Source organism: Hyaena hyaena, unplaced genomic scaffold (genome assembly GCF_003009895.1).
Source record: "Hyaena hyaena isolate Hyena2069 unplaced genomic scaffold, ASM300989v1 scaffold_68, whole genome shotgun sequence".
Taxonomy (NCBI): domain Eukaryota; kingdom Metazoa; phylum Chordata; class Mammalia; order Carnivora; family Hyaenidae; genus Hyaena; species Hyaena hyaena.
The window spans coordinates 391,735-414,495 of record NW_024080700.1 but is presented as its reverse complement, the minus strand read 5'-3'; the positions used below and the strand labels follow the sequence as shown (position 1 = coordinate 414,495).

The window sequence follows — 22,761 nt, the reverse complement described above, 5'->3', positions numbered from 1 at the left end:
TGGGGAAGAGGGCACCTGTCTGCCTCAGTTGGAAGAGCATGAGACTCTTGTTTTGGGGTCATGAGTTAGAGCCCCACATCAAGTGTAGAAAAAATAAATACACTTGAAGTAATTTTTAAAAATAACTGTTAAGCAAAATATTTAACAATACACTTGAGTGAGATATTAATGTTAACATCGGAAAAGGTACACAGACATATCAGAACAATCTCAGCTGAATTTCTAAACTCTTTGAAGAGGGCATTTATTTAAGATCTACGAAACCATAAAGTATTGGGACATCCGAGACACTTACCTCATCAACAGACATAGTTGGATGTGGTGGGTGATTATATATTCTCTGAAAATAGCTGTTTGCTTCATCATCTATCTCTTTACTAAAGTGCTGATTTGCCTCTGGCCACACCTGAGACAAGTCCGCTGTAAGAAACAGAAAGGAAACCCAGTGGGCATTTAAGCTCTTTCTCATTTCCCCCATGAAGCACACAGAAAGCCAAAAAGAACACTGCGGTTTTCATTTTAATTTTAAGGGAGAAAATGAAGAAATTATTAAGTGGTCAATATCAGTATTCAAGTATTTTAATTACATAAAAAAGATTTTAACAAAATTGCCTTGTAACTATAGTTCGAAATTAGTATTTTCTTCATCAGGCTTTATCAACCCATGAAAGCCCACTACATTCAAATTCACAATGCATTTACCCTTAATAGCACCTCATTTGACATTAACAAGTCTTTTACTACTTTTTAATAAAAGTGACATTTGGGACACCTGGGTGGCTCAATCGGTTAAGCATCTGACTCATGGTTTTAGCTCAGGTGATAATCTCACAGGTTCATGGGATCAAGCCCCGTGTTGGGGCTCTGCTCTGACAACATAGAGCCTGCTTGGGATTCTTTCTCTCTCTGCCTCCCCCATTTGCACTTGCTCTCTCCCAACTCTCTCTCTCTCTCTCTCTCAAACTAAATAAATAAATAAATAAATAAATTATTTTTAAATATTTATTTTAAAAATGACATCTAAGAATTATCAATGCATGTGCATGACACACTAATATAAACACAAAGCATGCTACAAAACATTAACATTCAGACAAGCCTTTCACACTAACATTTTCAAGTCAACTGGTATAATTTTCAAATCCTGTACAATGACTATTTTGTTCCAATAAGAAGGGTATTTATACGTAAATGATGCCTTTGTATTTACAAAGAGGACTTCTGACTTTGAGAATTACCTTACTAAGGAGGTAAAACTTCAAAAGCAGTTTTCCAAGTCACATCATATATATGGTGATATTTATTATATATGATGCTATACAGATCATAAAGCTATAAACTTAAAATAAACTGCTTTATAAGCTGCCAAACTGAAATAATAATCTGAAATTTTCATGGCTGTTCTCTATTTGTTTTAAAAAAAAAAAAAACCACCACAAACACATTTTTACAATACTTATGCATATATTTAAACTGCTAAAAGTCTTCTTTTTACTGTATTTCTTACTTCTAGACTAATGATCCTGAAGGATGACACCTCTTATTAACCATCATATTAACAATCCAGATCAAAGGTGGAGTGATACCTCAGTTTTTTATTTTAATAACTCAAGTTCATTAACTAATTCCCACTGATCTAGAAGGCACATGAACATGTGGCCCTACTAACAATATATTAAGAGAAGTCCATGTGTTTGTCCACATAACTCTGGGCCGTCCATAAACCTAGGAAGAACAAACTGAAAATCTAAAAAGCTTTATGTGCATCAGTCATACTTCACAATCACAGACAACACTACCACTTACAAGGTTTCATCTTACTCTGCTGGAATGTAGGCTGGTTCAGTCCAGAGGTGCCCAGTTTCCTCTGTACAAAAGGATCATTATTCACTGCAGGGAGTCCAAGAGCCCCAGTTCCTATACCAGTCAGGCTGCCTGTGCCAAGACCACCTACTAGAAAGAAGGAAGGCAGCCAGAAGTCTTATCATTACTTATATTCTTGACTTTATTTACGTCAGAGATACAGGTTCTTACTTAAAAAGTCAGGGTCTTTCTTAATTCCCTCAATGTCTATTTAATTTTATAGAGAACCTAAGCTAATAAAAGGAGATGAAAATGGAAATGCCAGAATTTCTGCAGCATTCAGAATTATTTGTGTATTTATATTCTTAAAAAGATATTAATACACAAATCCTTAACTGTACATTCTCTTATGTGATATGATACATAAAGTAGTCAAAATAAGGGGGAACTGGCTTGCTTTTCTTTTTCTCCATGACTGAAAATGAAATTTCTGGCTACTATCTTCCAGTTAACATGAACCAGGAGGGCTTCCCTATTCCTCAACTCTAGCAAACAACTTAAGTGAGGACTTTGCCAAAAAGCCTTCCCCAAAGTAACTTTGACTTAAATAAATCAACAATCAGGGCTAGAACCATATAACAGCAGTGTTAATTAGGTTACAGAGTCAAAATGCAGATATCTTAGGACAAAACAAATGGGTACAGAAGTGGGGTTGGGGGTTGGATTGGGATATAACCTCTACTTCAACAGAAAAGTTCAAAGCTAAAATACCTGAAAAAAAACTGAAAAGGTTTTAGGGATTTACCATCATTGTCAAGGTAGGTGAGGTGGGATGAAGCAGAACATATACCTGAATCTCATATGTAAAAGATTTTCTGTGTTTATTATTCCAACTGTAATTCATAAAGCTGTGAATTCTTTATCTAAACCTAAATCTTGCAGAATATGTGATTAACATACTTGTTATTGTTTATACAATCATCTGGTAATACAGGATCTTTACAATGTGAATGAATTAATATTATAATAGTATAATTTTCTCTTCCCAGCTTTGAAGGCTGAAGTAACCTTCACAATTTAAACAGCTTTCGTTCATCACCATGACTCCGAACACCTTACTATACACTAAAGTAAAACAAAACTTACAAATGATCTGCAATTCCATCCGCCATCCCCCTTACCTGGAAGCTGTGATGAAAGTCCTCCAATACCACTGAATGCAGTTGTCTGGTTTGGGGTTGAAAGGGGTGGAAATGCTTTTGCTGGTGACTGAGGGGTACTGAATGCAGAACCCAAATTTGGAGGAAAACCCTGCATACTCTGGGTGTGAGGGGCAGCTGAACCACCTATACTAAGAGATGCCATTCCAGCAAGAGGGTCAATCTAAAGAAAAACATTTTAAGAATGTATTAAACATATGTCAAGCCCATGCAGATTTATGACACAGGTAAAGAAATCTTTTATCTTCGTATGCTTAATAAGTAAACTGCAAAACCCAAGCAATCCTGATGATACCTAAATCCCAAAATCAAGTCAAGTGTACTAGACATTTTTCTTACTATATCATAGAGGAGGTTTAAAGAGTTAGCCTCTGCCAAAGTACCAGAACTATAGTATGAGGGACATGGAACTTCAAGAGTTCATGTTTTAACACGAACTGCCCTGTAGCCATAGCACTAAGCACTTAGTAATGACACATCACAACTGTTACATTAGGTCTTTAAAATTTCCAAGAAGCCCATTTACAAGATAAAGAATCTCTCAAACTACATTATTTAACTTCCAATACAATAAAAGCTTAGTAATTAGAAATAAATCTTCTGATGGACCGAAACAAATAAACCTACTCAAATTGTGAGGATCTTAAGGGTTGGAGATCAGCTCTAATTTAAAATGAACAAAAAACAAGGTATGCTTTTCACCAAAAGATCTTTTAAAATATCTAATAACTGTACTTCCAAGCTTCTTTGTTCATGGCATTATTTCAGACTTTTATGACTACTGAAACGGTACACAAAATGCCTTTTATAAAGCAGCCACTGAAGAATCACTAAAAGTTTTTGGTTTTTTTTTTTTAGCCCCAATCTGCCAGTCAATGCAGATGAAAACAGAAGTGGAGTATGTTGCTCCCAGAGAGAAAGGGGATGGTTGGTGTCAGGGAGTAACTTAAATGTACCTTGTTTTTAAAAGAGCAGTTCAGTTGAGAGCTGAAGAGCCCCAGTTATAACAAGTCCTTATGCTCTAGCACTGTTGCTTGGCCCGTGAAGCTACAAACAAGACACATCAGGTTCAAAGGCAGTGCTTATTTCTCAAGTCTAAGTTATTCTTATTTTAAAAAGAAGCCCTTACCATTTACCTAAAGAAGTTATTTTGTCTCTTTCCTCTCAGAGACATATTTTATTTAATGATTAAACTCTATCCTCAACTATGTTGCCTATTTATAGATCTCCTTTAAAATGTAGTAGTGGATGCTAGACATGCAGATATCTCATTGGTAATAAGCTCATACAAATTTTTCTTTGAGTAGATTACTAATGATGTAGAAGTTTATTCTATTCCAAGTCTATGAACAAATGCAGACATACCAGTTGTAGCATTCACTTACCTGAACAGGAGAAATAGCATCTAAGCTGCTAGCACTAGGAGGGCGTCCTTTTGGCATAACTCCAGGTGGTGGCTGTCTGGCTTTGTTCATAACATTACTGCAATTGGCTACCATGGTGAGGATGGTTTCTGATAACTCCTGAGAAACACTCCTAAAGACAAAAGAAGAATGAAAAATACCACTTGCTACTCCTTAGGACACCTAAATAAACAAACCTTATTTTCTAATAAAGAAAACCTACTAGAACACATGGCTAAATTTCCACCATCCCCCATATGCCTTTGCACTCATCACTAATTACTAGGATTTTCTGAGCACTGTCTCTCTCTTGGAGATATCTAATTTAAAAAAATTTTTTTTTTTTTATTTTAGAGAGAGAGAGCTCACTCATACAAATGGTGAAGAGGAAGGGGCTCCATGCTCAGCGTGGAACCTGATGTGGGGCTTGATCCGACAAACTATGGATCATGATCTGAGCTAAAATCAAGATTTGGACGCTTACCAACTGAGACACCCAGGTGTCCCTGAGATACCTTATAACTCTGAAACTAAATCTTGTGTACAGTGCAGCTAATAAGTTTTGAATTTTTAAGTTTATTTTTTTGAGAGAGAGAAAGAGAGCACATGCACATGGGAAGAGAGGAAAGAGAAAGAGAGTCCCAATCAAGCCCCTTGCTGCTGGGGCAGGGCCCTACAAAGGGGCTCCAATTGAGAAACCATAAGACCATAACCTGACTCAAAACCAACAGTTGGACACTTAATCGACTGAGTCATCCAGGCACCCCATTTAATGTACAGTTTTGTTTTCTTTTTCCAAATGTGACTACTTTTACTTCTTGATGCCAACAGTAAGATTTCTAATTCAGAGGTCACTAATGATATGAATCATTTCAGATGTTAAAATATTAAAAGCTGGGTATATCAGATTGATAAAATTTGATTAAAATACTCATTATTCTAGAAAAACTTTCTTCTATTTCACACAATTTCAAACTTAGAAGAGGCTAGACAATTATAAAAAATTACCATAAATGCTTCACCCACCAATTAGGTACATTTTGCCTTGTTTAACCATTCTTTTTACTCTCTCCTCCACAAAGTTTTTAAAGTTAGATACATAAATATCTTTAATTCCTAAATACTGTATTTCCTAAGAACCAAGAGCATTTTCTTACACAACTATGTAAAATGATAAAAATAAAGTTTAACACAGATTAAACAGGCCATGTTCAAATTATATCAAGTGTTCTATTTACATACTACACTGCTACTTTACCCTTGGATCATGATCCAATCCACAGCATTGGGTTGTCACCTCTTTATTTTTTTTAATGTTTGTTTATTTTTGATAGAGAGAGAGAGCACGTGCGTAAGCAGGGGAGGGGCAGAGAGAGAGGGAGACAGAATCTGAAGCAGGCTCCGAGCTGACAACAGAAACCCTGATATAGGGCTCAATCTCACAAACTCCTAAGAGTTTTGATCTCATAAGATCAATTTACCTGAGCTAAAGTTGAACACTTAACCAATCAAGCCACTCAGGCACTCCTAGTTTCTTTAAACTGGAAAAATTCATCAGCTGTTATTTGTCTCTCTTGAAATTGATTTTTTAAAATATATATTTTATACAATGTCCCTTAATTTGAGTTTGTCTGATATTTTAGATACATTTATGGAAGAAATACTACATTAGTTATTCTTCTCAGTGCATTTTAGATACATTTATGGAAGAAATACCACATTGTATTCTTCCCAGTGCATTTTCTTTTTTAAGTAATATCTATGTCCAACATGGAGTTCAAACTCACAAACCTTGAGATCAAGAGTCACATGCTCTACTGAATGAGCCAGCCAGGTGCCCTTCGCACATTTTATTATGAGGTATATGATAGAGAGCTGGTGATCACTTTGATCAAAGAATTAATGTAGCATATGCCAGTTCTTTCAATGAAACGTCACTGCTTTTTCCCTTTGTTAATTTGTGGGGAGACACTCTGAAATTAGGTGACTGTCCTGCTCCTGAAACATTCACTCACTCCTTTTAACATCCACTAAACTTTGTGACTCCATCATAATTACTTCTATATTTATTAACTGGAAGAACCTTCCTTCTTTGGAATTTATTTTTATCAGTATTGATTCTAAATACTTTACATGAGTAAAGTTAAATTCTTCAAGAAAATAGGTTCTTCTAATACATCACCAAAAGAAACTGAGATCCAAGTCAGGTAAACTACCTCCTTACACATAAATACAAAACATTTTATTCAATTTCAATATGCCCTTAAACTTCCAGTATTTAATTTCAGATCATTTAATTACAGTGGATTAAACTGTATAAATGTGAGAGTCAAAACTCTCAAACTTTAAATTTTAGCACATGAAGAACTTAGCAGGGTTTTTCAAATGGTGTACTATTAGCACTTTGCACTTTGTTGTGTTGGTTCTATTGTTCACTGTAAAATGTTTACCAGTATCCCTGGCCTTTACCCACTAGATGCCAATAGCACACTTCTCTCTGGTTAAAACAATCAATAATATTGTCTTAGGACTTTAAGGGAGCAAAATATTAATTGATTGAGAACACCGGGTTGGGGGCATACATATGCATGTAATTTTTTTAAAAAGTAAGGCAAAATAAAATTCAAGATCTTTGTGGGAGAGATAAGAAAACAGGATTGGAGAGGAAAACAAAGAAAGGTAGCTTCAAAAATGTTACAGTTTAAGTTGGAGAGTAGACTCATACCTGTTTATTACACTTCAGAATTCACACATACAAAAAAATACATAGTACATAAGCAAAAATGGTGTAGTAAAGATATCCATATATTCTCTCCCCCATAAAACTAACTAGAAAAGTGGAAAATATTGTCAGAATCAACTTTATCAAAATGTTGGAGACTAAAGGCTTACAACAATCCAGGAATTTTTACTCTAGAAAGAAAACCTTGGTAATAAAAGTAAACTTTCTTCCATCTTTATTCCCACTTTATCCCACTGCCTTGAGAACTAATAGCTCACAAACTCAGAGAAAACCAGCAGCCTGACAGCCACAGGAGAGGGTTCAGAAGCAGCTTGAGGCATCTTCAAAGCCTCATTCTTAGAGAACTGCCATTATTTCACTGTAAGATTCGCTATGAGACCACCAATGGCAAGATTATCTTTATCTGACCTAATAGCTGGCCAGCTCCAAATAGTGGTATTTGTAGAAAACATTTAAAGTTAACTGTTTTAATTTTCTGGCTCCCTGGGAAAGAAGATCACAGTCTGAGCAAACAATAGGTTAACCAAAAAGCTTAAAAGGAAAATTTGGGAATCAGATTCTCATGGATAGAACTCTGAAAAACTCTCATTTTCCCAAGTAATCAAGAAATCCTCAGACATGTGTAGAGTTCTGCCAATACCTAAATCTGTATATGCCCATTAAAGACCTAAAAAGGACCAAGAGCTCACCTCAAGTTGGCCTTTAGGCTCTAAGGAGAAAGTAAAGGCTATTGTCAAATTGTCAAGTGATTGGCGTAGCTGACCACAAGGTTACCCAAAGAGAGACTTCAGTGGCCAAACATGATTAAAAAAAAAAAGACTACTATAAGGGTGCCTCACTGGTCAGTTGGTAAAGCATGAGACTCCTGATCTCAGGGTTGTGAGTTTGAGACCCATGGTGGGTACAGAGATTACTTAAAAATAAAATGCTTGAGATGCCAGGGTGGCTCACTTGGTAAGTGTCCAACTTCAGCTCAGGACATGATCTCACAGTTCATGAGTTCAAGTCCTCCACAGGGTTCTGTGCTGACACCTCAGAGCCTGTATAGCCTGCTTCAGAGCCTAACTTCAAGAACTGCCCCATTATTTAAACTTACCAGTTTTCAACCATATTTTACAAGACATGCCGCAAAATCAAACTGGGTATACAAATTGCTTAAAAATAAAATCTTTAGGGGCGCCTGGGTGGCTTAGTCAGTTAAGCGTCCGACTTTCGCTTAGGTCATGATCTCACGGTTCATGGGTTCGAGCCCCGCGTTGGGCTCTGTGCTGACTGCCAGCTCAGAGCTTGGAGCCTGTTTCAGTCTGTGACTCCCTCTCTCTCTGACCCTCCCCTGCTCACGCTGTCTCTCTCTCTCTCCTAGAAATAAATAAAACATTTTTAAAAAATTTTTAAAAATAAAATAAAATAAAATCTTTAAAATAAAGTCCCTAAAAATAGAGCAGGCCAACTACAAATAGCCTTTTCCTCTTGAGGTATTTGTAAGAAATAATATTTTTTGGGATGGCTGACGGTCCTTTTCTTGGGGTCAGGAGTTAGAGCCCCACACACTGTGTATAGAGATTGGTTTAAAAAAATAAACTTTAAAAAAATAACTGTATCTTTTATTTTTTTTTTTAATATTTTTTTAATTTATTTCTATGAGAGAGAGAGAGAGAGAGAGAGAGAGAGACAGCGTGAGCTGGGGAGGGTCAGAGAGAGAGACACAGACTCTGAAACAGGCTCCAGGCTCTGAGCTGGCAGTCAGCACAGAGCCCGATGCGGGGCTCGAACCCACGAACCGCGAGATCATGACCTAAGCGAAAGTCGGACGCTTAACCGACTAAGCCACCCAGGCGCCCCTAACTGTATCTTTTAAAGTTAAAAAAATACATAACTGAAAGCTTCACCAGTTTCCCAAAACATCACTAGATTCAAGCAGACAAAAGAGAATATGAATTTGAAAATAACTTAAGATTACCTAGCCTGAAAAAAATGAAAGAAAAAAGGAAGAAAAATAAACTGAGATGCAGGTGGAACACTACCAAATTTACCAACATAAATAAATGGGAGTCACACCGGATAGATGAAATGGAAAGGGGGCAGAAAGTATTTTTTTTAAAGTAACAGCTGAAAACATCCTGAATTTGATGAAAACTATTAATCTACATATCCAAGAAGCTCAACAAATTCCAAGTAATATAGGCATAAAAAAATCCAAACCTAGAAACAACATAATCAAACTGTTGAAAGAAAAAAGAAAAGGGGAGCCTGGATGGCTCAGTTGGTTAAGCGTCTACTTCGCCTTAGGTCATGATCTCATGGTTTGTGGGTTCGTGCCCCGCATCAGAGTCTGTGCCGACAGCTCAGAGCCTGGAGCCTGCTTCGGTTTCTATGTCTCCCTCTCTCCCTGCCCCTCCCCTGCTCACATTCTGTTTCTGTCTCTCAAAAATAAATGAATATTAAATATATATATATATAGAAAGAAAGAAAAAGAAAGAAAGAAAAAAAGAAAGAAAGAAAGAAAGAAAAAGAAAGAAAGAAAAAAGACAGTAAGAGTATCTTTTTTTTTTTTTTTTTTTTAAGTTTTTTTTCAGAGAGAGAGAGAGAACATGCACATATCCAATCAACTCAGAGCCCAACGCAGGGTTCAAACTCAAAAACCCTGAGATCATGACTGAGTTGAAACCAAGAATCAGGTGCTTAAATGACTGAGGCACCTGGGCATCCAGACAATCAAAGTATCTTAACAGAAAGGAAAGTAACTTAGCACATACAAGGGAGCTTCAAAAACAATTAACAGCTGATGACCCATCAGATATTATGGAAACCAGAAAGGAGCAGGATGACATTTTCAGAGAACTGAAGGAAAAGGAGTATCAATAAGGTTTCCTAGATTACAGGGGCATATGGGTGGCTCAGTGGGTTAGGTGTCCCAGCTTCAGCTCAGGTCCTATCTCAAGGCTCACAGAGTTCAAGCTCCTCATCCAGCTTTGTGCTGACAGCTCAGAGCCCAGAGCCTGCTTTAGATTCTGTGTCTCCCTTTCTCTGCCCCTCCTGCTGCTCATGCTTTCTCCAAATTAAATGAAAATTAAAAATAAAAATTTTATTAAAATTTTTTAAATATTTATTTTTGAGAGACAGAGTGAGACAGAGCATGAGCAGGAGGTAGGGGGGACCACAGAATCCAAAGCAGGCTCCAGGCTCTGAACTGTCACAGACCATGAGATCATGCCATGAGCCGAAGTCAGACGCTTAACTGAGTCATCCAGGTGCCCCTTAAAAAAAGATTTTTTTTTTTTTTAAGATAAAAGATTCCTAGATTACAAAACTATCCTCCAAATACAAAGGAAAAATTAAGACATTCCTAGATAAATCAAAACTGAGGGAATTCTTTCTTGGTGAATAAGAAATAATAAAGGGACACCTCCTTGTGCTCGCTTCGGCAGCACATATACTAAAATAAAGGGACACCTCCAGGCTAAAATGAAAGGACACTGAACAATATCTAAATTCACATGAAAAAAATAAGCACCAGTAAATTGACATAGGTAAATATAAAACACATTATGAGGGTTTTTTAAATTTATAATCTTTTTATCTTGATTTTTTTTTTGACTTGGTGAATAAGTTTATTGTCTTTATCTGAAAAATCTTCAGAGAAATTGTGGTTTTGTTTATTAGCTCTCAGTGTCCCAATCCTGAGCTCTACAAATGCTTACATTCTCCTGGGCAAGAGACATTTTGGGACAGTTTCACCTCTTCCTTTCATTTTCTTTCTTAGGCTTCTTCTCATAGACTGGATTCTTTTGTAAAGCAGCTTGAGCTTTCTTATATATCTCCACATGTCTACAGTTACTTTGTTCTTTATGTATTCAGTGAATTGTTTCTTCTAAGCATCTTCATCTTCTTCCATTAGGTAACACATATATTCCGCAACATTCTGACCCATGATGTGCTTCCCAATGTACTTCTGCATTGAATTTCTTGCTTTCCAAATTGTAACCAGTGTATAGACAAGCCTCCATCCACAGCTCCCTTGAGGGTCTCAAAAACTTTATTTCCAGCGGTAGTTCTGACAAGTCCTACATTCAAATAGCAGGTGAAGGTACCAGGTACATCGTCAGTGTTGAATTCCTCTCCAGTCACCTCCACTTAGCCTTCACAGATCTTGTCCATGCCAACCCTACTGAAAAACCTGTGAGACAGCAGCAGGCCAGTAGAATATGCTGCAGCAGAATTGTCAGGACAACCTTTGCACCATACTTTGGGAGTTCATGAGCATAAGCTTTACAAACTATCATATCTCCTTATATACCAACATAAGGAACCGGACAAATGATATCTGTCGGTTACATGACCTATCATCCTATATTTGGGTATGTGCTACTGATTTTTATCCTCAATTACCAAGTGTTTTTGAGCACATTAATCAATTTTACCCTCTCATCTTCTTCTAAACTTCAAATGCAAGCTTTGTTCTTGACAACTTTAACAACCCTCATCCTGTGGAAGAGAGACTAGTGTCCATAGCTTGCCACAAACCTACCTCCTACTTGATTTAAAGAATGATTAGCACATGAAATAGTTATCTATCTTTTCATGGGCACACAAGATACAGGTGTAATCTGAATACAACAGCCCAATGAAGGAGAAAGGGAACACAGCTTTATGAGTAAATTTTTGCATTCTATTGAACTTCAGTCGGTATTAATCAGAATTAGATTGTTTTAAGTTAAAAAATTAATTTTTTAAATGTTTATTTACATGAGAGAAAGAGCACACAAGCAGTGGATGGGCAAAGAGAGAGGAGGACAGAGGATCCAAAGTGGGCTTTGTACTGACAGGAGCAAGCCTGATGTAGGACTTTGAATTCACAAACCATGAGATCATGACCTGATCCAAGTTGGATGCTCAATCGACTAAGCCACCCAGGCACCCCTAAAATGTTAATCTTTGTAAGTAACTACAAAGAAAAAAAAGAACTCAAAGCCATAAACTCAAAGAAACAAGGGAATTAAGATGATACACGAAAGAGGCAGCTGAGTGACTCAGTCAGTTAAGTGTTCAACTTTGGTCAGGTCATGATCTCATGGTTCACGGGTTCGAGCCCTGCGTCAGGCTCTATGCTGACAGCTAGCTCAGAGCCTGGAGCCTGTTTCAGATTCTGTATTTCCCTCTCTCTCTCTCTGACCTTCCCCTGCTCACGCTGTCTGTCTCTCTCTCTCTCTCTCAGAAAATAAATAAAAGATTAAAAAAAAAAACCCAGAGTCCCCAAACACATGAAGGGGAAACTGAAGGGAAAACAGACAACTCAAAAATAGTTTGAAGCTTCTCTACCCCACTTTCAATACTTAATAGTCAGCAATACTATATTATACACTTCAAAGTTGCAAAGAGAATAGATCTTGCCATACTACTATGGTAACTATATATTGCAATATATAAATGTATCACATCAACACATACAAAAACACAACATCAATTATATGTCATTTTAGAAATTAACGGATAGAACAATAGAGCACTTAAAAAAGGAAGAAGACTTCAACAACACTACAGAACCAACTAGTCCTAACAGACCTGTAACACTCTTAACAGCAGAGTACACATATCCCCCAGAGCAAATGGAAAATTCTACAGGACAGACCTTACAGTAAGTCCAAGTAAATTTTAAGAGACTAGGGGCGCCTGGGTGGCTCAGTTGGTTAAGCATCCGACTTTGGCTCAGGTCAGATCTCACATTTCGTGGGTTCCAGCCCCACATCACAGTCTGTGCTGACAGCTCATAGCCTGGAGCCTGTTTCGGATTCTGTGTCTCCCTCTCTCTCCGCCCCTCCCCCACTCATGCTCTGTCTCTCTCTGTCTCAAAAATAAACTATAAAAAAATATTTTTAAGAGACTAAAATCATATAAAGTATATTCTCCACCCACAACTGAATAAAATTAAAAATCAGTACAAAAGAAGGGGTGCCTTGGTGGCTCAGTTGGTTCAGCGTCTGACTCTTGATTTCAGCTCAGGTCATGATCTCACAGTTCGTGAGTTCGAGCCCCACGTGCAACTCTGCCTCCCTCTCTCTGCCCCTTACCCGCCTGCTCTCTATCTCTCAAAATAAATAAAAACAAACTTAAAAAAAATCAGTAACAAAAGAAAACCATGTAATTCCCAAACATGGGAAAATTAAACATATTCTTATGGGTCACAGGAAACTATAAAATACTTTCAGATGAAAATGAAAACACATAATACCAAACTTAATGCATTCATAGGTGAAAATTCAAAGCAATAAACACCCCAATTAAACAAGAACAATCTCAAATAAAAAACCAAACTTTCCATCTTAATCAGGTTTAAAATGTTCAAACTAAACTCAAAATAAGAAGGAAAAAAAGTTGAGAGCTGAAATAAATGAAATGGAGAACAGAAAAACAAGAGGAAAACAAAACCTAAAGTTGCTTCTTTGAAAAGTTCAACAGGATAGACACACATTTACCCAAAATGACAAGAAAGGGGTGTTAAGTGAGGAAAGGAAGAAGGCAAAAGAGATTCAAATTACTAAAACCAGGAAATGAAAGACAGGATTACTACTACCACCAACCTTAGAGAAATGAAGACTGTAAGGATACAGTATATAAGAACAATATACCAACAAATTAGATAACCTATGTGAAATGGACAAATTCATAGAAAGACAAACTGCCAAAACTGATTCGAGTTAAAAAAGAAAATCTGCATGGACACATAACAAGATACTGAATTAGTAATTAAAAACTATCCACAAGAAAAAGCCTAGCACCAGATGGATTCAATGCTAAATTCTACAGAAGATTTAAAGAACTGCTGCCATTTCTATTCAACATTAGTCTGCAGGTTTACACTATAGAAAATAAGAAAGAAAAAGATGGGAAAGGAAGACATAAACCTCTATTTGCATATGACATGACTTGTACAAAATATTTAACAATAAATGCAACAAAAAAAGTGTAAGACTTGTACACTGAAAATGAAAACATTTCTGAAACAAACTGAAGACCTAAACAGAAAAACATCCCAGATTCATGAATCGGAAAACTTAGTATTTTAAGATGGCAATATTCCCCCAAAACGACGTAAAGATTCAACATAATCCCAGTGGGCTTCTTCACAACTTTGCAAAACAAGCTGATCCTAAAATTTACATGGGAATGCAAGGGACTCAGAGCAGCCAAAACAATACTTAAACACACATACACACACACACACACACACACACACACACACACACACACACACACACAGTTTGGAGGACTCATATTTCCCAATTTCAAATCTCACTGAAAAGCTGTAGTATTAAGACTGTGTGGTACTGGCATAAGGATAGACATATATAGAACGAAGAATCCAGATATAAAACCCATACATTATGGGCAACTTATTTTTCAAAAGACCACTTAAAGGATAAAGACCAGTCTTTTCAAATGGTGTTGGGACAACTGAACTTCCATATGCAAAACATTGAATCTGGACCCCACCTCACATCATACACACACAAAAAAATCCATTCAAATGGAAAGAATATGTATTTTTAATATAGTACTCTAGACAAAAACCACTGGATTATCTAAACCCCTGTCACTTACACTTAACCCTTCTTTCCCCAAAACAAATTATTCATATAATCTAATTCCAATACTAAATAGTCATATTTAAGCATGCTTTTCTTACCCTGCACAAGCTTGTAAACAGGCCAACATTGTTGCCAGAGTTTCTGGAGGCAGTTGAGCACTTTTGGGCTGATCTTTCTCTGGGGCAAGTCCACCCAAAATAGAAGGGCACCGTCTCTTTAAAAAAGTCATACATGCCTGGATAAAAGGCTCCTGGAAAATATAAAGTTTCTTCGTGTATCTGAAATTGATCTTAATTGCCTTCAGATTTAAGATAATTGCTTTCAGATTAAAGACTATTAAAGACAGTATGACTAAAATCCACAATATGATAACATTTTCATTGCCATTTAAAAAGGTTGTTTATTTAGCTATTTTAGCCCTCAAAATTTAAGAGCAGTTAACAAATGGGACAAATCTTGCTTACTCCATGCTCTCGAATTTTATCTGTGAGCCACTTGTCAAGTTTGAGGTATTCACGACGTGAAGCAAGTGCAGCAAGGTCAATAACAAAGGCAAATGGAGTACCATTTAGCAGCATAGACAAGGCCTAAAGCAAAAGAATATCAGAAACTGTAAGTCATACAATTAAGTGTCTTTCTATCACTCTGTCCTATTTTGTTTCCTGCTTTTATTTTTACAAACAAGTCTAAATATAACATTCCTAATATTTCCTTGGTCGTATTTTTTTAAAAAGCTGACTACAATTCAATGGAGATTTAGTTCTTACTTAAATTAAGATCACATTTCAAAGGTGGACACATGACTTGACCTTCAAAATAAACTGACCCTGTGCTTCTTAAAATAACTAAACTTAAATCAGAGCAAGATACAATGCATGAAAAAGTATCCTTACTCCATCTTAAAAAATCTAAACTAGGGCTTATACTAACCTAACCACGACTGCAATATCAGTACTATGCACCTACTGGTCAAAGACATCAAGAGTCAGAGACTATTTGTCAAAAGATTCCATTAATGCTAATGAAATCTACAAAGGAGGTAAAACCCAACCAGTTTCTCCACAAATTATATCTCACAGATTACATCTGAGGCCAATTGTCACTTGCTTTAAAATAGCCTTGCGACTATCATAAAAGACCAAACAAAATTCAATCAAATGTAAACATTGAAAACACTTTTTACATTTCTAAAACCATTCTCCTTTCAATCCCTTTCTACTTTATAAGGCAATATTGTAAAGCTCAACATAATCTAGCTAAGAGTTAGTTACATTTGCATTATCCTTAAGGTATCTAAACATAAAAAATGTTACTTATCATTAATAAATAAAAGTGTCTGTCCCTCCAAGCTCACCTTCAAGTCCTGGGCCACATCAAGTATTCGAGACAATTTGGCCTGGTCATACTGCTCCCCTCGCATGTACCATTCTGCCATTGCATGCATGATAAGTTGGCGGATTGAGGGAGACTGTCCCTAAGAAAACGTGGGTTACATATCAATAATGCTAAACATTTTCACAGGAACTACTATAAATGCCCAGCTAATTTTACTTGTTATATTTACATAAAATTGAGGTGTTATCAGTTCAAGGCTCAAGCAGTGATTGCAGTAACATTCTTTATAAGAAAGTCAAGTTATCGCCACACCTTCCAAATGAAAACCTGTCCCTAACCCCTGGGTCATACAGTCATTCAATAAATGTACCTGTCCTATAAAACATAGGCCAATACATTTTCAGATTAGACGTGAACATGAGGGTACGTGAAATTTGCTTAATTCCTTACTAAGTTATAAATTACTAGTTTATAGATTTAAAAAAAAATAGTTCTAGGTGATCATTTCTCATGTGGCACAGCGTAATGTTCTACCAGTATTTCTGGGAATGGTACTTGTACATTATAAATCTAGCTGTTTTCAAAAATGCGAATGCTCCTTTTCTTGGGTAATTATTCAATTTCCTTTTTTTCCAGAAAACATCCTGACTTTGAGAACTGATCTAATGGCTTGTAGCTGAATGACAGAAACCAACAGTCATAATCTAGTAATCAGTTCCCATGGAAGCAATGGCAAGGCAATTACTAGCACTGTTATCTAAATCACTTTCCAGTAACTGTCCTGGGACAACAGAAAGTCCAAGTGAAACAAGTATTCAACAGAATGAGGAGATGCAGCTCCTTTCCATTTGCCATCTGTACCTCATAGCTGTGGTGAGAAAGACCTAAAAATGTCTGGGCAGCAAACTTTGGTTACTTGGCTGCTAAATATTCTGTAAACTGTAAGTTTACCATGTAAGTTGAGTGTCTAGAAATGGAGGGCTGACTGGAACAGCATGGAACTAAAGCTAACATTTTTCATTTATATAATGTTTTAAAAGCACTTATATATAACATAAACTTCACAGAGAATAAAAATGGTGAACGAAAAAAACAATAGCCAGAAAAGGAACTTGATATAAAGGGGTTGATGACTGCCTTTTTTTCCCTCCATTTCTGCATTTGTCATTATTAAAACAACAGGCTAGTGGGTGGCAGGGGGAGGTGGAAATTCAACAGGCAAGAAAATATTTACATGTTACATATATTCTACAAAATTAGGTAGGGAAAGCAAAGGGCTTAAAAGCTATTTCAGCAGAAACTAAAATAAAATTTAAAGGCTGGGTTTGGATGAAAGAGAAACTAATGTCAATTAATTTGATGTGATCTTCTCCCATTTACTGTTAAAAAGTGACAGAAGTACCTTCTAGTTCCATGATAAATAGTTAAGCTCAAAAGAATAGTGTTGCCCCAGTAGTATGGAGCCTTCATGATACTGATTTTTTTTTTTTTACTGCCTTCTTACTCTTTGAAGTTTTATACTTTAAAACCCACATGATGCTAAAAGATAAAATAGGCTTCATGAATGTGTGACTGTTCCAAAGTGTCATATTCAAAACTGACAATTTAGTTGAACACCTTCTACAAAATGTCAAACATTAAGACAAAGAAATATTCATATCTTACCTGGCCATGCCACGCATAGTGCAAAATAATAGCAGAGTTAGGATGGTTTCCGAGGAAAATTGGCATCAGAGTGGAGATGAGCTCATGGCGCAAGGTGTGCCAAGAGGTGTTGATCTGTAGTAAGGCCAATACCAGCATGTCTGGACAGTGTTTAATAGGGAAGCTGAAGAGCTGTTTGACTTGCTCATATTGCCCCACCTCTGCAAGCCTCAGAAGAGATTCAATCAAATCCAAGCTCTTCCTAACAAGAATGAAAGTAAGATACTCTGTCAATGAAAACATTAAGTATACAAAAATCCACTTTCCAAGTAAGTGATACCAACTACCATGACAAAACTGAGGTGTCATCTATCCATATTTGAAAAATATTTAAACTGGTGTTCATATTAAAATTATATACTAGTATATCACTCTAATTTCAGAGACAGCCCAAGTTGACAGTAAGTGATGGAAAGGGCACTACAGACCACTTATATAATCATGGATCCTTCTTAGCAAGGAGATACCATCAAAGATTTTTGTAATTAGTGTAAAAAAATAGAAACAAACATCATACAGTTCAGTAATAGTCAAAAATCAAAAATATAAACATCGACCTAATTTATACACAGAAAAATTTTACACAGAAATACAGGCTGGATGTTTACTTTGATAATGAAAGGGTATAACTTAAGTGCCACCTGATATCAACCAAGTTCAGAAGTCCACAGTATCCCATATGCATTATTCTAGCCCCAAGAAGCTGAATGTGGTTGAATTTAATCAAACCTCAAAATCTTACTGTACTCGTAGTGCATGAAAACTATGGGGATAGAGATCAAACTAAATGCCAAGAGGAAACATATACCCCATACCATGGGGCAATCTAAAGGAGAAATGATCTCATTATTCATCAAATCCATGGCAAAAGTTATATTTATTTTTCATGTTTTATTTTTGAGAGCAGGGGGAGGCAGAGGATCCAAACGCAGCCTCTGAGCTGACAGCAGTGAGCCCAATGTGGGGGGCTCAAACTCACAAACTGTGAGATCATGACCTGAGCTCAAGTCAAACACTCAAGTGAGGATCTGAAAGGGAAAACTTACAGAATAAAAGAAACCATATTAACCTTGTCTGAACTCTTAATCATACAAGCTGTTAAAAGACATTCTTGAGACAGACTTGAATGTACAGCTACGTTAAGTAACTGTTAAATGTAGTATGAAATTTTGGATTTATAAAATAAATACTGCTATACACATTAGACTTCACAGGAAAAAAAAAAAATCAATCAAGCTTGCAGATCCAATGTTGCTAGCACCTGGGAAAAGTATACACTTTCTTTTCTTTTCTTTTTTTTTTTTTTTTTAAAGACATATTATTTTTGAGAGAAAGAGAGAATCCAACCAGGCTCTACACATTCAGCACAGAGCCCAATACAGGGCTCAAACTCAAAAACAATGAGATCATGATCCAAGCCAAAATAAAGGGTTGTATGCTCAACCAACTGAGCTACCCAGGCACCCAAGGACACATTTTAGGACAAACTACTCCTTGGGGCCAATCTCTCAGAACAGGGATCAGCAAACTACAGCCACAGACCAACCTCACCTACTGACTATTTCACTAAATATTTTCTTGAGAGAGCTACACCTGTATTTATATTTTGCTACAATAAAAGAGTTTAAGTACTTGCTAAGGAGACCATATGGCCAGAAAAGGCAGATGTTAACTAAACCTTCATAGGAAAAGTCTACCATCTTTTGGCTTTAGAAGATCTAGAAATATCCAAAGGGCTTTAAACTGCCCTAAAAATCCTACCCACAGCCCTCAAACTGCAGACAATCATCTCTTCTGTATCAGAAAAGGGTCTCAGAAAACTACAGGTATGAGAAAGAAGAAACATAAAGTTGTTACCTTTGGGGAGCAATCAAGCTCATGCCCCTCTGTTGAGCGTGTGTGAACATGTGAGTGTGTGTATTTCAACAGTAATGGAAGTACTTTCACCATCCTTACCTCACATTCCTAGAGAGGAGTGACTTGAGTTCCAGGAGAAACGTACTGGGCCAGAGTCTGATTCTCCCTCAGAAATTAGGAATTGGAACTCAAATAAACTAGGTAATTTAGCTGAAAGGATTAGAATGGATGGGTTGGCCATCTTGAGCTACTTACAAAGGAAAGAAAGCAAGTAAATCTGTAGGCAGAAGAAAAGGATCTAATCTAAAGGAAAAGTACAAACCTCTTTTCCAATATTTGACAATTTCAGAGAATACCCAGTAGCAGACCTTACAGAGAAAAAAAGTTACTATCTAGTGATAATGGGACTAAAATTAGACTTTTATCCACTAATATCTCTCTAAAGATTTAAAGCAAGTTGACTCACTAAAAATCCTGTTTCAGTAAAAACATTTTAACTACATAGTTGCTCCCTATTAACTTTCTATTGCAAAAAAGTACAAGTTATCCTTTCAAGAAAAGCTAGAGGAGAGTGTTTACCAGGTGGCAATTTCCCGATTGTCATCCTCTGGTGGTGCTTTCAGAATATCAGTGGCAACCGTATGACAGGGATAGTCAGCAAAACAGAAGATCTCTGGATTTATAAGGGAATGCTGAATAAAAGAGAGCTGGAACAAGAAAAAAAAATACTTAACTACCATAAATGACTGCTAATGCTATGAAAATCTGAAACATTCTCATTTGGCTAATCTCAATCTTAAGGTTACTAGAATGACAATTTTCCTTTAAAACAATTTTCTGCTCTTTCAAAGCCACAGACAATTCAAACAGAATAATGGTATGAGATAAAATGGTGTTGGAAACAAACATATGGGAAAACAGTTTGCTTCACTTCGAGTCTGATTAGTACTAAACTATGATAATAATCTTGAAAATTAATGGAGTCTCTGCTATTCTAAACTGCACAAGACAAATTCTACTTTAAAAAAATGTTTTAATCAATGGACAGATGGCACTACATAAAGAGTAAGTCTTTATTTGCTTCCTCTTCCACAGCTAAACACCATTTGCTCACCTGGCCTTCCGCATGTTTCCAAGGTCTATATATGAGGTCAACTGGGAACACTTCCATTCCTAGACCCCTCTGAATGCCATAAACCACATTATGAAGTCCTTTACTATCACGAATTTGAAATCCAGGATGGTCCAGTTCATAAGTTACTTCCTTGAAATTCAAACTCGGGTTCTAAAACAGAAAAACATTTGAAAAGTTAATGAACAAAAAGTGTAAATATTTTTATGCTTTATCCAAAGAGCCAAATTAAATCTGAAATTAAAATGTTGTAATTATATCAAATTATCATAATCTGACGTTTCTAGAGACTTAGAAACAAATAATATTCAAATTAAACTGGCTCTACTAGTAAGGCACTCCAACCTTTTGGTTCAAGACATATTTCTGACTATGGGAGTATATAAAAGGGACTCTCTCTTCCCATACTTAGTCCAACAATACTTCCATCCCAGTCTGGCAAAACTCTTCAATCAATGAGTCTTTGTCTTTAAGCCAAGATTCTACTAACTTGGAACAAAGTAGCAAAGGTAAATCAATGATCCCAAATACCATTCTTTTTTAAAAGGGTTGGGTTTTTTTTCCCTTTTTTAAGTTTCTTTGTTCTTTGAGAGACAAAGAGAAACACTGCCAGCTGGGGAGGGGCAGAGAGAGAGAGAGAGAGAGAGAGAGAGAGAGAGAGACCCAAGCAGGCTCTGTGCCATCAGCACAGGGCCCACCTGGCTCAATCTCACAAACCATTAACATCACAACCTGAGCCAAGATGAAGAGTCAGACGCTTACCCGACTGAGCCACCACTGAGCTACCCAGGCACCCCCCAAATACCATTCTTAATTAACTAAAGATCTCCCCAGAAAGTATACCAATTATAGGCATCAGGAAAAGTGGTCTAAATTCTTTATGTCAAAATGATTGAATATTCCATTGAAAAAAATGTAATATGAAAAGGCACTCAAAAAAGCAGTATGAGGGGCACCTGGGTGGCTTAGTCAGTTAAGCGTCCGACTTTCGCTTAGGTCATGATCTTGCGGTTCGTGGGTTCCAGCCCCGCGTCGGGCTCTGTGCTGACTGCCAGCTCAGAGCCTGGAGCCAATTTCAGAGTCTGTATCTCCCTCTCTCACTGACCCTCCCCTGCTCACGCTGTCTCTCTCTGTCCTAGAAATGAATAAAAATATTAAAAAAAAAAAAAAAAAAAAAAGCAGTATGAGACTCAAGAAAACACAAAGCAAAGTTCACGTATTTATAGAAGACAATTTACCACCCTGCACAAAGTGCACTAACTTTATTTCATGCTTAAAAAGAAAAAGGCTGTCCACACTTTGAATTTAATCTACTTAAAACATCATGGCCAGTTTAGTTTTGTTCTAAGGTGACCCCTTTCAAGTCATGAAGACATTAATGCTTGCTTTTTACAAAGCAATGCACAGGGGTGTGTGGGTGGCTCAGTCGGTTTAGGGTCCAAATCTTGACTTCAGCTCAGGTCATGATCTCACGGTGCATGGTATTAAACCTTGCATCCAGCTGTGCACCAACAGTACAAAGACTACTTGGGATTCTCTCTTTCCTCTCTCTCTCCCCGAACTCACTCATTTTTTTCTCCCTAAATAAATAAACTTAAGAAGAAAAAAGCAACGGTACAAACAAACTTCAACTTAAATATTCACTCCAAGCCAACAAGAGCACTGAGAACATAAGACTGTTTTTTCCTTTCTAAAATTTGCCTCAATGACTGTGACAGAACAGAACCATTAACATACTATTGATAGCATTATCACAAAGGTGAGTTTGGTAAAACCACAGGCTGATTTGTTAAAACACTAAGAATCCCCTGTGGTTTCTTCCTCTCATCTTTGGTGAGCAATGGAGACAAAAATCATTGACCCCAAACGTATCTGAAATGGTTTTCTGCTGTGTCCAAAAATGTACAGAATGGGCATCTGGGAGGCTTAGTTAGTTAAGCATCCAACTTCGTCTCAGGTCATGATCTCACAGTTTTTG

General features: G+C 36.8%; 1 protein-coding gene, 1 non-coding gene and 1 pseudogene across 7 annotated transcripts in view; all 3 read right to left on the bottom strand.

Annotated features, from left to right (window-relative positions):
* The window catches only part of CNOT1 (CCR4-NOT transcription complex subunit 1), a 106,161-nt gene that overhangs the window by 31,012 nt on the left and 52,388 nt on the right, over positions 1–22,761 (bottom strand). For 2 of the 6 annotated variants that reach the window (XM_039232616.1, XM_039232620.1), the window contains exons 11-20: positions 20,766–20,936; positions 20,231–20,358; positions 17,756–17,996; positions 16,110–16,229; positions 15,220–15,342; positions 14,854–15,005; positions 4,409–4,559; positions 2,985–3,186; positions 1,807–1,953; positions 296–420 (exon numbers count right to left, since the gene is read on the bottom strand). In XM_039232616.1, the coding sequence (XP_039088547.1) occupies positions 296–420; positions 1,807–1,953; positions 2,985–3,186; positions 4,409–4,559; positions 14,854–15,005; positions 15,220–15,342; positions 16,110–16,229; positions 17,756–17,996; positions 20,231–20,358; positions 20,766–20,936 (1,560 nt within the window). The remainder of the gene's footprint in view (positions 1–295; positions 421–1,806; positions 1,954–2,984; positions 3,187–4,408; positions 4,560–14,853; positions 15,006–15,219; positions 15,343–16,109; positions 16,230–17,755; positions 17,997–20,230; positions 20,359–20,765; positions 20,937–22,761) is intronic. The other 4 variants (XM_039232619.1, XM_039232622.1, XM_039232617.1 and 1 more) reach the window with 2 other exon arrangements.
* On the bottom strand, positions 3,972–4,107 carry LOC120232185. The gene has a single exon (XR_005528515.1). It is a non-coding gene; the product is annotated as a small nucleolar RNA SNORA50 (small nucleolar RNA).
* On the bottom strand, positions 10,829–11,662 carry LOC120232117 (annotated as a pseudogene).